The following is a 15338-nucleotide window of genomic DNA, read 5'->3' as shown; positions in this document are numbered from 1 at the left end:
CATTACACTCCAGCCTGGTGACAGAGCAAGACTCTGTCTCAAAAAAAAAAAAAAAAAAAAAAAAGCCAGGACAAAAGGACCTACCTATGGTCACAGACTCTGCCCTTTCTGAGAGTCTGGGACCTTGCTATTGTCACTCCTAACCTCTAATTTGCTCCAGGGAGAGTCCTAATAGTCCATCTGGCATACTGAAGATGATGTGAATTCCACAGCCAACACCACACAACATCTTCTCTATTGAGCTGTAAGCTGCCTCTGGACTGAATGGGGTTTTGTTTTTATTCTTACCCTCAACACCAGTGCCTCTCACACAGAATTTAGCCAAGCCAGTTAGGTGCTAAGCGCTGCTGCTGCGCTATCAGAACGGCACACGGGGCTGGTTCTAGACCGGCCTCTGCTGCTTACTAGTTCAGTAATCTTCTTAGAGCAAGTTCTTGAACTTCTCTGGGCCTGTTTTCTACCTTGCAGGGTGGTTAATTGCGTTTAGGATCTTGGAAGCACCTAACGCAGGAAAAGCACATAAGCCAGAAGTCTCTTGGGGACGCAAATACCAGGAATTTCTCCCGCTGTCCCCGTCGGTCAAGCGCACCAGGGTTCTCAGGTCTAGCTCCTTCCACCCCCCACGTCCACAAATATCCTCACTTTTTCTTACTCTCCCTATGCCTCGCAGTCCCTCAATGGGGTCTGCGATCAGACGTCACTCCCAGGTGACTGCCAATCAGGCATGCCGCCTAGCCAACCTGGCCATCCTTGAAGATTGTGGATCCTGCACCGGCTAGCCGGCTGGCAGGGGGCGCGCCAACAGAGCCGCCAGCCAAAGTGCCCCTGCGTGGGTGGGAGGAGTAACCGCCTCTCACCAACCCACAGGGATGACTCCACCTGTGGAGAGACAGCCCGAGAGTTCCAGGGTGAGTGCGCATTGGAGCTTATCTGCTTGCCTGCCTGCGGGTCGGTGGATCCTGCCGGCTGCTGGGTGCTGGCTTGCGTCGCCTGCTTGTCTCGCTCTCTGTCCCTCGTCCGCTACCCACTCTGGCCCCCCTCCCTCCAGCAGCCGGCCTCTTGGTCCTCCAGCCGGGTGGTTGCCTGCGAGCTTCACTCCGCCCTCCTCTGCTGGAGCCAACTGGCGAGCCGCAGGCCGCCGGGCTCGGCGTGAGAGCCCATAAAACCCCATCCGGCCGCTCCGCTGCGCTCCCGCCGCTGCTCACCAGGCAGAGCCAGCGGGCTTGGCTGGGACTTCCAGCCCTGAGCGCGACACCGACAGCCCCGGACCGCGCCTCCAAGCAGGCTGAAGGGCTTCCGCTCTTGGCTTCCAGAAAAGTTTGGAGAAAGTGAATTTGAGGTGGATTGGAGAGTGGTAGCCCCTCCCCAGCCTTCTTTCCCTTCCAGAAGCCTCACTCTGCATAGCCTCCCCCATTCTTCCCGTCCAGATTCCCTGTCTTCCTGACCCCTCCTTCTCTCTCTCCTGGGTCCCCTCTCCTCACTGGGATCAGCGATCGCAGTCACATTGTCTCCTTCCATATTTCATCCTCCCTCCTCCTCTCTATCCCTGTCCTCTGAACGATTTCCAACTATTTGCAAGCCTTCTCCCTGTCATTCTCACGCTTCTCCTTTCTCTCCGCCTTCAGCCTTTCCTTTGCCACTCCATTTTATCCATCAAACCTCTCCACTTGCATCCACATCCTCCCTCCATCCTCCCTCCATCCTCCCCTCCCAGCATACCTTGCTCATGGATTCTGGGCCTCTGTGGGATGCCAACCCCACTCCCTGGGGCACCCTCCCTGCCCCCAATGCCACAACACCCTGGTTGGGCCGGGATGAGGAACTGGCCAAGGTGGAGATCGGAGTCCTGGCCACTGTCCTGGTGCTGGCCACTGGGGGCAACCTGGCTGTGCTGCTGACCCTGGGCCAGCTGGGCCACAAGCGCTCCCGCATGCACCTGTTCGTGCTGCACCTAGCCCTGACAGACCTGGCTGTGGCGCTCTTCCAGGTGCTGCCCCAGCTGCTGTGGGACATCACCTACCGTTTCCAGGGCCCCGACCTCCTGTGCAGGACCGTCAAGTACCTGCAGGTGCTCAGCATGTTCGCCTCCACCTACATGCTGCTGGCCATGACGCTGGACCGCTACCTGGCTGTCTGTCACCCCCTGCGCAGCCTCCAGCAGCCCGGCCAGTCCACCTACCTGCTCATCGCTGCTCCCTGGCTGCTGGCTGCCATCCTCAGCCTTCCTCAAGTCTTCATTTTTTCCCTGCGGGAGGTGATCCAGGGATCAGGGGTGCTGGACTGCTGGGCAGACTTCCGCTTCCCTTGGGGGCCACGGGCCTACCTCACCTGGACCACCCTGGCTATCTTCGTCCTGCCGGTGACCATGCTCACAGCCTGCTACAGCCTCATCTGCCATGAGATCTGTAAAAACTTAAAAGTCAAGACACAGGCCTGGCGGGTGGGAGGAGGGGGCTGGAGGACTTGGGACAGGCCCTCACCTTCTGCCTCAGCTGCCACCACTCAGGGGCTGCCATCTCGGGTCAGCAGCATCAAAACCATCTCACAGGCCAAGATCCGAACTGTGAAGATGACCTTTGTCATCGTGCTGGCCTACATCGCTTGCTGGGCTCCCTTCTTCAGTGTCCAGATGTGGTCCGTGTGGGACGAGAATGCCCCTGATGAAGGCAAGTGGGGTCTGTGTGGGGGCAGTGAGGTGGGAGAGACAGGAAGAGAGGATGGGGGATTAGGTCAGGGTTACAATGCCTCCCAGGGCCAGGCAGGTGACAAACTAGTGGGGCAATGAAGAAAGATGGTGCCTCCTCCAAGTGAAAAGGGGCAGTTATGACTACCCTACCAATGCCATGTCAATACTCATCCAGCCTACCAATGCCATGTCAGTATCTTTTATGTGAAATTTCTAGCTTTAAAAATTTTGGTAACTAACAATTTTAAAATGCTGTGTGGTACTAGTGAAATATGGCCATTAGCACATTTGGCCACCAACTACCAATTTGCTGGATGGGCTTTAAAATCATAGAATGATAGCAATTTGTGGCCCATGAACTTGCTCTCTCAGCCTTTTCCCTCCTGCTCCTGGACATGCCTTTGAGCTCCTTCTCAACAGACTCTTCCAGTTAATCAGAGTTGGCACATGAAAACCCTGAAATTTCCAGTTCAACCTCTTCATGTTACTAATAAGGAAACAGAGGCTCAGAGAGGAAATGTTACCAGCTGATGTGGTGAAGTCCCGGATTCTTGGTGCCACAAACAAAGAATTGGATGTGACACACACAAATAGCAAAGTAGCAAAAGTTTATTAAGCACAGTAACACTCTCAGAGAGGGGAGAGTGGGCTGACCTCTGTGAAATGAGATCGGCATCAGTTTGGTGTACTTTGGGCCTTTTTATATGTTCTTTTTTTTCTCTTCCCTGAGCTGCTTAATCTTTAGCCAGCATCTGCCTTTTGATAGGTGGGTTGCTTAGTTACTTTGGCCCTTGTGCACTTGCATGTGGCCTTCATCTCAATTTTAAGTGCATGTATTCTATGCAGTACCTATGCATGAGCTTTAATGAGCTGATTCTTATATGGGGTCATTTTAGGGATACTTTTTCTCTCTAACACACATGCCCATCTCTGAGGAGCTGCCCCTTACTGGGTTGGTCTGGATCTAGCCAACCAAGGGGCTCTTGACTCACTTCATATAACTTTTGTTTTGGCTCAACCTCTGCTTTTTATCTTGCCTCTTGCTCACCCTCCTCTTTATCCTGCTTCTGCTCCTACTCATTCTGCTTTTTATCCAACCTCTAATTCCCTCTGCTGTTTTCCTGCCTCAGAACCATGCCTTGCCCCAGGCCTCACAGCTAGGGAGTGACAAAGTGAAGAATAAAGCCCAAGTCTTCTGTCTCCTTGTCTTTTTCCTCAACCTCATTAATAACTCTGATTTTAAAAGTGGTTATAAAAGGAGGGAGACCTTTCTTCTGTGTGAAAAGCAAAATGGGAACCTCTAAGAGGACTGTGCTCCAGCTGGCACATGGGAGGCCTGGCTCTCATCATTTTTCTGAGAGATGAAATAGAGGAGAGATGAAATAGAGGAGAGGAGAAATAGAGGAGAGATGAAATAGAGGAGAGATGAAATAGAGGAGAGCCATTCATGAATTTAACACAACCATGCAAGAGAAGTGCAAAAGTAATACCAAACTTCCTTCTTAATACAATATCCCTTCTTAATCACCCTTTTGACATTGTCTGGGCAAGAGACTATTTGCAGATTATCCTTTAAGCAATGAGCATATTAATTCTAACCAACTGTGGGGACCTCCCTGCTCTAGCCAAGCACAGAATAGAAGGAAGGAGGGTTTCCTAGGTACAGGCTCATTCAGCCCTCATGCTACTGAGGAGTGGCCTTCTGTATTTTACATTTGAGTCACTTGAGACTCATAGAGGTAAAATAACTGGTCCAAAATGCCACTGCTAGTGAGAGACAGAGCTCGGGCTTGAATTGAGGTCTTTATGGGCCAAGCTTTATCCAGGTCATGGCTTTACTCCCAACATTGTGGCTTAGCCAGTGGCACTGGGGTGAGATGGTCATCTGCCTCTTTATTGAGGAGAAGATGGTGCTCCTGCCACTTAGCCAGTGCAGACTTTCCTGCTTGCCCATGGTGTCCACCATCATCACCAACCTGTCCCTCAACACCTCAGCCCTCACTTGAGTACAGTGATTTACCACTTACCAAGGACTTATTTGGGCAAGGAATGCATGGGACAGTGGGTTGTCCCAAAGAGTTATCTTACAGACAATGTGCTCCCAGAAAAATGAAAGCCCTTGGGGCAGAAATTCATTACTTTAAACTTGCTTTCCAGTACACAAAGTTCCCCTCCATCGTATGCTGGCCTCCAGGCCCCCTGGCCCCAAGTCTTTGGTCAGAGCCTGCCTGTTTCCTTGTCCCTGCCCCTGTCCCCGACCATCAGTTGAGTTTCTGGCAAGAGGCAACGAAGGCCAGAACTGGGTGTGATGTATCTACCCTCAAGGGCTGGGAAGCGCAACCACCACTGCCTCTGGCACCTCCTCTGCAGCACTGCCTCTGTGGCATATCTCTAGCCCCTACCAAGGCCTGGCTCAGGTGAGCCAAACCAAACAGGCACTCCTAAATGAAGGAAACTGTGGAACTCCTTTGTCCCTGGCTTAATCTTGGACACTAAAGGCACACTGATGGAGCAGACAGGATGAATACTGTCCCCTCAGCCAAAGCCACTTCCCAAATCTTCCGCAATTTGTAGTTAGTTACACATTAACTAGGGAGCAGGCCAGAACTCAGGCAAAACGGAAGGAAGACTGAGTTTGTTTTTGAGGCTTGTCCCTTGTGTTAGTCCATTTGCACTGCTATGAAGGAATACCTGAAACTGAGAAATTTATAAAGAAAAGAGGTTTATTTTGGCTTACGGTTCTGCAGGCTGTACGAGTAGCATGGTGCCAGGCTGGGTGTGGTGGCTCATGCCTGTAATCCCAGCACTGTGCAAGGCTGAGGCAGGGGGATCAATTGATTCCAGGAGTTCAAAACCAGCCTGGGAAACAGTGAAACCTCATCTCTACTCAATAGAAAAAAAATTAGCCAGGCATGGTGGCACACTGGTTCACCCCTGTGGTCCGATCTACTGAGGAGGCTGAGGTAGAAGGATTGCTTGAGCACAGGAGCCATAATCACACACTGCACTCCAGCCTGAGGGTCAGAGTGAGACCCTATCTCAAAAAGAAAATAAAAAAGAAGCATAGTGCCAGCGTCTGCTTCTAGTGAGGGCCTCAGGAAGCTTCCAATCATGGCAGAAGGTGAAGGGGGAAGCCAGCATATCACATGGCAAGAGAGGACAAGAGAGAGAAGAGAGAGGTCCCAGATTCTTTCAAACAACCAGATCTCATGTGAACTAACTGAGCGAGAACTCATTACCAAGCGAATGGCGTTAAGCCATCTATGAGGGATCCACCCCTGTGATCCAATCACCTCCCATCAGACCCACGTCCAACACCGGGGATTACATTTCAATATGAGGTTTGGAGGGCACAAACATCCAAACTCTCTCTCTCTCTCTCTCTCTCTTTTTCTTGAGATGGAGTCTTGCTCTTGTCACCCAGGCTGGAGTGCAATGGCATGATCTCAGCTCACTGCAATCTACCTCCCAGGTTCAAGCAATTCTCCCGCCTCAGCCTCCCGAATAGCTGGGGCTACAGGTGCACATCACCACGCCTGGCTAATTTTCTGTATTTTTAGTAGAGGCGGGATTTCACCATGTTGGTCAGGCTGGCCTTGAGCTCCTGACCTCAGGTGATCCACCCACCTTGACCTCCCAAAGTGTTGGGATTACAGGCATGAATCACTGCACCTGGCCGACATCCAAACCATATCATCCCTCCTCCACTTCCAGGTGCTTCCCACTCTACCTTCACTTCTGTTCCCTGAACCAGTCCATCCAGGCCCAGGTACCTTCAGCTTCCCACCTGTATGACTCATGCCCTCTATCAAATGTTCTCGGCCTATGTCTTCCCTTCTCTTGAGCCATGAGTTGCCACACCCATGAGCATGTCCCTGGGACATGTGCACAAGGAGTCAGTGTATCTGAAGCTTTCACAGTGCCTTGCAGAGTAGGCACTTGAGCTTTGCCTTTTATTTTGCTGGTTGAAGCTCTGGTGGAGTATAGGATCTCTACCCTGGAGCTGAAAGACTTCGAGTTGCAGCTGTTATTAACTGTGCTATAAAAACTAGAAAGCTTACTTCTAAGGTTCCTTCCAGTTCTGAAACTGCTTTCACTGATTCTACAACCTCCACTGAAGAGTAAGGTGACTCAGTATGCCACCTATGCCATGGCTATAACCATGACAGATCTAGCAGGAGGCCAGAGCTCATCCCAGCAGCTTTCCTGTTGCCATGAGGGTTTCATTTAGTCTTTAGAAAGAACGTTTTGTCTGGAAGGAATCTTATAGCCTTGGCATCCTCACATTTTGACTGCCCAAGAGAGAAATTAGTTTTTCCCTACAGAAAGGTACATTTCCTAGGCACAATCTAAGAACACAGAACAAGTTCTGGTCTGGAGAGGGATGCTTGGAAGCCCGGTACGTAGAAGCTGCCCCCTCAGCTGCAGGCAGCAATGATGACATAGGTGTCTATAGGGCATTCATGCTCCATTGACTGCCCCATCAGATCCCCAGCATTGGGCCTGGCAGAGTCGATGCCCACACACTCAATGACTGAATATAGAATGAGTGGGCCTGCCCCTGAGGAATGGAAGGGGACAGAGTCCAGGAGGCCATGTGAATCCATGATCTATGATGTAAGTGGGGATGGAGATGGATGAGGCCTGAGCTTGGTTATTTTCCCTGCCTGTTTTACAGAAGTTGTCTCATTCTAGGTCTACATTCATTAGGGGACTCAAGGTCTAAGTTTTGTAAAAAAGTTGGTTTCTCCTATCTGGGCTGATCCTATCCCTGACAACATTCCTTCTTCTCAATTAAACTTGAAGCAAACCTCAGCTCCTACCTTCACCCTGCAGTTACACAACAAAAACGAGCAAACAAAATCAGCATGGTAAGACTCTGGAGCCAGGAGTCCCAGGTTCAAGTCTCAGCTGTGTGTCTCTCTAATTACAGGACCCTGAGTGACTCCCTTCTCTTCTCTAGGACTCAGTTTCCTCATCTGTTCCTCATTGTGGGGCCTGGACACTCTCCCGGGTCCCTTCGAGCTGCCATTCTGAGGCTTCTCATGCTTCTCTCTTGGTAGATTCCACCAATGTGGCTTTCACCATCTCCATGCTTCTGGGAAGCCTCAACAGCTGCTGCAACCCCTGGATCTACATGGGCTTCAACAGCCACCTGCTACCGCGGCCCCTGCGTCACCTTGCCTGCTGTGGGGGTCGCCAGCCCAGGATGTGCCGGCGGCTCTCTGATGGCAGCCTCTCGAGCCGCCACACCACGCTGCTGACCCACTCCAGCTGCCCGGCCACCGTCAGCCTTAGCCTCAGCCTAACCCTCAGCGGGAGGCCCAGACCTGAAGAGTCACCAAGGGACTTGGAGCCGGTGGATGGGGAAGCCACCGAGGAGACCATCATCTTTTAGGAAAGACTCGCTGGGGTCTGGCACTGCCCCCAGGATTAGTGGAGGTTCTCTGCCAACCTCGGGCACTGGACATGAGAGCTGGGAGGGTGAGGGTTGGAGTTAGAGGAGCCCTGTCTGAAGCGGGGTGAAAAGGCCAGAGTGGGCTCCCTATCCTGGTGTCACAGCTGCCCCGAGAGTGAGGGCTGCCTCATGAGCTCCCAATCTCAGACGCTGGCAGTCAGGGAGAATCAAACTGCCAGTCTCCCTGGTCCTGCCATATTCACAGGGTGTCCATGCACACATGGTGTCCCAGATCTAGGCAGGCCTAGGATGGTGCCGTCTAGGGATCCACAGGGGGCAGGAACCCAGAGGTTGGCCTTGTGCTCTGGCTACCTGTCTCAATTCTAAACTGACTGGCACATCTCAGCCTAACCAGGAGAGGGGAGAAGTGAAAAACTGGGAGGAGGACTCTATTTGGATCTTGGATTTTTTTTTTTTTTTTTTTTTTTGGTAGAGAGAAAATGGTTTCATGAAGAAAAGTGAAAGAGTATGTAGGGCTTACCCTGTTGTGCCCAGCTGTCTGTTGAGGGGAGGTGGTCTCATGGAGATGCAGGATTCAGTACAGTACTTGGTACCTAGCAGGATCTCTGCAAATGCCAGTTCCTCCTCTCCCCATGCCACCCCCTATGACAGCGTGGATGACAGGGGAAAGTGTTGTCTATTCTTTGTGGTCTGGTCCACTGTGAGTGTGGGTGGGAGGAAAGAGGGAGGGAAGCAGAAGATGAAAATGGTCATCATAAAATTAACAGCAGGAATAAGCCTCAAGGGCAGCAGGGACTTGTTGCCCTCCCTCCTTTCCCCAACCCACCCCCCAGGGAGTCCAGCCTGCTCCTTCCTCAGGGGCTACACCTTTGAGAAAAGGTGACATCGTCGTGGCTCTGGACACCCTCCAGACTCTTCAGAGCTTCCCCCATGAATCATATGGATGCTGTGATCCAGTTAGGAGCCTAGGTTTGAATCTCAGTTCTGCCTTCAGTATCTGTGTGACCTTGGGTGAGTCACCATACATTTCCAGGACTCAGTCTCCTCACCTGTATAACAGGTGAGATGATCTCTAAGCTCCAACCTTCCACGATTCTGTAATCCTGAAAATGGTGTTACAGAGAAACACAAAGGAAAAGGTGTTACAGAGAAACACAAAGGTAAGCAACAGGGTCTAGAAGAGTTGTTGCATTTTTATGACAATGACATTGATATACTCTTTGACTCAATTCTGGTGATGGTGGGTCCCCCCATGGTCATACTGTCCACTTTTGTCCTCATCTGGGATGCTGAATCCTCCTCCAAGGCTGGGAGAGGCTATAGGCCAAGGGAGAGCCAAGGTAGACTTTCTGGACTCCAGGGGACTTTTATCATGGGGTAGCTTCCCCCCCCCAATTCTGATTCCAATTGAAGAGAGAGCCTTGCTGGTGGAAAAGACATCAGCTGAAACGTCAGGGGAGCTGTATCCTGGTTCTGCCACCAGCAATGACACACATCAATAAAATGCTGGCCAGTCCTTGCTAGCTTGGTTCTGGGAATCAAATAGGACTGTGGATATAAAAGTCATTTGTAAAGTCATGAGCTCTATACTAATGTAAGGAATTACTAATCTAATTAAAAGCTCCTGAGGGAAGCTCTAGGGAACACTTTCGGTCTCTACCCTTGACTCCCAGGGAAGCTTTGAGGAATGACTGTGGCTTTGCGGATATACTTCTTTAAGAGGCCACTCAGCTCTGAGAAGCCTCCTGAGGCTTTCTAAAAAGAAAAGAGCCTTGCTGAATGTTGTGAGTGAGCAAAGCATCCCAGTCCTTCAGTGCTAGAGAACTGGAGAGTGAGACCCTAATGGGACCAAGGCTCAGGCATATGAGAGGACCCACAGTCTCCCTCTCACTGAGTTCTGTTGCCCATATCAGCCCCTGACATCCAATGCTTCTTCCCTGTCTATCTGCCCTGGTGAAGTGGGCTTAGAAGCCTTCCATGCCAGCCAGAGCTGTTGAATCTGCTCCCTCCCCTGCATACATAAGCAGCCTCCCCACCCCCTTGACCCATCTTTAGACCACAGTTTCTGACCCTAACGCCTAGAGTTGGTAAATCTTTATTCTTCATGATGACTGGGAGGTAGAAAGAACACCAGCTGTGTGCCCCAAAGACCTGGGTTTGCATCTTGATCTCACCCCTTTTCTACCTGTATCAACTTAAGCAAGTTGTCCAATCTCCCGGAGCAATGCTTTCTTCACTTATTAAATAGAAATAGCAATGCCCACTTTGTTAGGAGGGATTTGTAAGATTAGATTAGAGATAGAACACTCAACAGATGTTAGAGAGGGGAATAACGGCCTGGCTCCAGATTGCGTCTGGTCAATAACCTCCAGGGTCCTGACCCAGGAGAGTCTACAGTTCAGAGAGGAAAAGAGGAGACAGACCGGGGATGGAGGCTAAATCACTTTTCTTGCCTACCCTTTGCCTTCTATAGATCCCCTCTTACTACTATGGTATTTTCTGTTTTGCATTGCACAAGAAGAATTTACCTGGGGTGGTGGCTTTGGAGCCCTCCTTGTTCCTCCCATGGAAAGGCTGCAGTTGATCTTTTCCAGAAAGCTGGTTCTGTCCTGTGATCTGGCCCGTGGGGAGCGACCGCACACTGGCTGAGGGCCTCGGGAAACCATTCCAGGAAGCTCCCGAAGGAAATGGTGGATCTCACTGGATCTATGAGTGTAAGTTCTGCAGGACCTCTAGGAGGCTTGCCTAGCCAGTCTGGGCCAGAGGAAGAGCCTTGGATAGGGTTCAAGGAGGAGGGGCCCTGTGGAAGCAAGAAGGAGGCTCTGCGCTCTCCGGGGTGAATCCCATTTCTGACAGCTAACCCCAGGAGAAGCTGAACAATGCCATCTCTGCCGGGACACTTGTGTAAAATGTTTATGCCATCCTGTGACTGTGAATGACAGTACTTTAGTCCCTTAAAACCTATGTACAAGCAGGACATGGTGGGTAGACGGGACAGAGAGGAGGGCAGGAGGGTTCATCGGTTGACTATGGGGATTTCTCAGAATCGTTTCTTACACAGTTTGGTACAGGCCAGTACTTCCCCAGATAATGTGTCTGTGTTTTCTATGTAAATAGGTCTTTTATCTACTACAGGGCTATAGATTCAGCCCAGGCTGTAGCAGTTTATTCCTGGGTCAGAAACCCAGGTTGAAATTCACCAATAAAAAGATTTAATATCCAGGAAATTCCTGTGCATCTTTAGTTTTCTAGGGACAATGATAATGGGATGTGCAAGATAAAATTAAAGTGTGTTTGTCTTGAGTGAAGGGGTGAGGTGGTTGGGGGAAGGGACCACCCTGCATCCAGTTTAAGTGGGAAAAGCAGAGTGTCTTCGAATTTGCCATGGGACCACAAGGTGGCAGTGTGGAGCCAAAAGTGGGCCTGGCCTGGGCTGGGCTTTACTTGGCAGCTCCTGCCTAAGAATCAGGGTAAGGCCCTTTCTCTAGCCAAATATTGCTGAGATCCAGTGCACATTCTTTAACTCTCCTGGAGAATACGAAGCAGTAATGACTTACAGGGAAGGCCAGGAAAGTCACCCAGCCTCTTAGCTTGTGAGTCCTCAAGTTCCAAAGAGTCTTGGTCCCTCACTTGACCCTGTTCTCCTGAGATAACTGGACATACACTTAGTTCTCTCTAGACCCACGGAGATTTGGCAAGGCAAAGAACAAGAGGTTTCTATTGCAAGGTGAGGAAATGAGTATAGGAATTCCTGCCCAAAAAGCAGCAAGACATATTAGTCAGTGTTTGAGGGCCCTAGTAGGACCTCAAAAAGCCACATGAGCTATAGTTACTTTACGGATTCTGGTTTAGAATCTGGAGGCATGGGTTAGGAGGCCTCCTTGAGTGTGCCTCAGAGCCCAGCAATCTGTCCCAATTCCAGAAGCAAAGAAACCCACTGATGTTGAGCGTAAAATACCTCCTCCCCCAGTAGGTCTTGGTGGCTAATAAGATGCTCATGGAATTTTGCTGCGGTTCCCATGGTATGCATTTGGATGCTTGCTCCTTTAGAATAAGAATTCATTGAAGACAGGTCACATTTATTATGGTCTACTGTGGTCTATATTCCTAGGTCATTGTTGGCATGTAATCCACCATCTAGTGGTTGTCAATAGCAAATCAGTTTTTCTGTGTCTTATTATCAGATAATTTTGGAAAAATCTTTGTCCAGTCCACGTCCTTGGAGAAACCCAGTGTGAAACAGTATAATTGTTCCTGGGAGGTACCAGTGACATATAACGTGGGAGAATGTGACTTCATTGAACTGGAAGCTATGCTCCTCAAAGGGTGGTTACTCATACAGGCGACTATTTGTACCGATTTAGATAGCTCACCCTTGAAGCTCATGGAAATATGACAAACAAAAGGCCATTTTATTTCTAGGTGGCTTGCAATGACTTTGAGGATTAGTTCAGTTTGTTAGCTGGCCCCAATCATTAGCTTATTGGCTCAAACTCCTCAGGAGGTGACATCAGCCTTCCTCTGTACTTACGAGGGCATCTAAGCAGTCATGTGCACTATTGAAGTTCTAAGCTCTTGGTAGAGTCACATGTTTAAATCTACTGTTAAACAGCACCCTCCAAGAATGCCTTCACTTTATAAGCAATCAGGATGGGTTCTAATATTAACCTCCATGATATATTCACTATTGAATGTCATATTTCTGAAGCAGAGTTTATTATAGAGCTTAATCAGATGGTCTATAATCATTCTACAGCCTCTGGTCTCTGGTCCCCCTGACGTCACCTCCCTGTGCCAGAGTATCACAGCAGCCTCTGAGCCCAGACACAGACAGTTCTCCAGACAGTGCCACTCAGGGCTGCCCCTCAGGCATTTATTGAGAGCCTGTAGCAGGTCAGATCTGTTCCTTTACTTTCTGCCTTTTTTCCCATCTGTTGATTTTCCACCCTTTTTTTGTAAACTGAGATCAGAAATCACCTCTTTCTGGGATGTTTTCTCTGATTAAGACTGCCTGATTCTAGCATCCTATTCCCTGGATCTGTGAAAATACTGATAGGCTCTTGTTTCATTGCTCTGTGTTCATTGTTTGTTACCTGTTGTTTTGTACATGTTCTCTGGCTCTTTCCTGTCCCCATAGTTAGGTCATAGATGCCTTGACCCCACCCAATCTTCTTTTTTGAGGATCTCTCTCTCAACACCCAAGGCCTGTCCCAGAATTCTGCGGAAAGCAGGCAGTCTGTTTACTCTCATCCCCTCTCCTGGTGGGAACTGTCTCAGCAGCGTCCCTGCAGTGTCTCTTGGGTGCATTGTAAATTGTCTATATCTCTTCAGTACACTTTTGAATTTTTTTTTTTTTTTTTTGAAATGGAGTCTTGCTCTGTCACCCAGGCTGAAGTACAATGGCACGTCTCGGCTCACTGCAACCTCCACCTCCCGGTTTAAGCTATTCTCTTGCCTCAGTCTCCCGAGTAGCTGGGATTATAGGCATACACCACCACAACCAGTTAATTTTTGTATTTTTAGTAGAGGCAGGGTTTCATCATGTTGACCAGGCTGGTCTCGAACTCCTGACCTGAAAAGATCCAACCACCTTGGCCTCCCAGAGTACTGGAATTACGAGGTGAGCCACTGCACCTGGCATTTTTTTTTTTTTCCTTTTTTTAAGAGATCAGGTAGGGTGCAGTGGCTCATGCCTGTAATCCCAGTGCTTTGGGAGGCTGAGGTAGGAGAATCGCTTGAGGTCAGGAGTTCAAGAGCAGCCTGGGCAACATAGTGAGACCCTCTTTACAAAACAATTTTTAAAATTAGCTAGGCATCATGGCATGCACCTGTAGTCCCAGCTACTTGAGACGCTTTGGCAGGAGGATCATTTGAGCCCAGGAATTTGAGGTTACACTGAGTCATGATCATACTCCTGCACTCCAGTTTGAGTGACAGAGATCCTGTCTCTGAAAGTAAATAAATAGATAAATAATAAATAGAAGAAATCAATAAGAAGTAGAGTTTCACTTCTTGATGGGACAATGTTGCTGTTATTATTTTTGGTATTTATTCCTCATTCTACCTGTCTAATCAGTAGACTCTGTTGTGTCCCATTAAGAAAAGCTTTGTAAAGAGAGGAATGACAATGGTAACTAAAAGGTGAAGGAACAAATAAACCAGCAACATTTTCCAACCCAGAAACCCAAACCAGAATCATCCCCTTACATCAGCTTGGGGAAGAATACCTCAGGAGAAGGAAAGCCTGCCTGCCGCTCTCAGGGCCAGGACTGAAAAGGACATCCACAGCCAGCAAATGGAGCACAGTTCATAAATCTCAGATGTCTGAGACCTGAATGCCACTGGTCTTGGGTTTGAATTTGACTAGGAGTAAACCTAGGGTTTCAATTCTGGGGGCATGTTTGTTTAGCTATTATGAGCAAAATTTCTTTTTACTTCATGTCTTAATTAGCTGTTGGAGAAAAATACTCCTCTAGTCACTGGTTACTCATGTTATCAATTTTAAAGCATTTTAATTCTCTGTGGTTTTCTAGGGCTAGGATATCTGAAAAGGATGACAAATTTTTCTTCATTTCTAATTTTTTTTTTTTTTTTTTTGAGACAGTGTCTCGCTCTGTCACCCAGGCTGGAGTGCAGTGCCACGATCTTGGCTCACTGAAGCCTCCAACTCCCGGGTTCAAGTGATTCTTCTGCCTCAGCCTCCCGAGTAGGTGGGATTACAGGTGCCTGCCAGCAAGCCTAGCAAAGTTTTGTATTTTTAATAGAGACGGGTTTCACCATGTTGGCCAGTTTGGTTTCAAACTCCTGACCTCAAGTGATCCACCTGCTTCAGCCTCCCAAAGTGCTGGGATTACAGGCGTGCAGCACCGTGCCTGGCTCCAATTTTTCATAGTTCTTGATTTTGTTAATTGTTTTATCACACTGATTAGAACGTCTAGAACAATGTTAGATAACAAAGGAAATGGCAGGCTTGTGGACATTCTTACTTTGTTTCTGACTTAATAGGACTGTGTCTAGGAGATTACAGTTAAATATCATGTAATCTCCTGATTTGAGATAAATCATTCTTAATTGAGTTAGGAAGTGTCCCTGTATTCCTAGTCGTTTTTTTTTTTTTTTTTTTTTTTTTAAACCAGGAATGAATCTTAAATTGTATTAGATTGAGCTTTGGGAGATTTTTCTTGGAATAAGAGATTATGACGCTGATTGATATTTACCGGAATTCCATTTGTC

General features: G+C 48.9%; 1 protein-coding gene across 2 annotated transcripts; it reads left to right on the top strand.

Moving 5' to 3' along the window:
* Positions 1–773: 773 nt before the first annotated feature.
* Positions 774–13707, top strand: LOC105484838 (arginine vasopressin receptor 1B). Of its 2 annotated transcripts, XM_011746879.3 has the most exons (3): positions 774–908; positions 1988–2666; positions 7750–13706. In XM_011746879.3, exons 1-3 carry the CDS (start codon positions 870–872, stop codon positions 8082–8084), a joined length of 1053 nt encoding a protein of 350 aa, XP_011745181.1. In that variant the 5' UTR covers positions 774–869; the 3' UTR covers positions 8085–13706. The 2 variants fall into 2 exon arrangements, with proteins under 2 accessions (XP_011745181.1, XP_011745180.2); XM_011746878.3 differs by lacking the exon at positions 774–908 and having other exon boundaries at positions 920–2666; positions 7750–13707.
* Positions 13708–15338: the final 1631 nt, after the last annotated feature.

The sequence above is a fragment of the Macaca nemestrina genome, chromosome 1, assembly GCF_043159975.1.
Source record: "Macaca nemestrina isolate mMacNem1 chromosome 1, mMacNem.hap1, whole genome shotgun sequence".
Taxonomy (NCBI): Eukaryota; Metazoa; Chordata; class Mammalia; order Primates; family Cercopithecidae; genus Macaca; species Macaca nemestrina.
The sequence above is the reverse complement of the archived record's forward strand: the minus strand, read 5'-3'. Positions and strand labels throughout refer to the sequence as shown.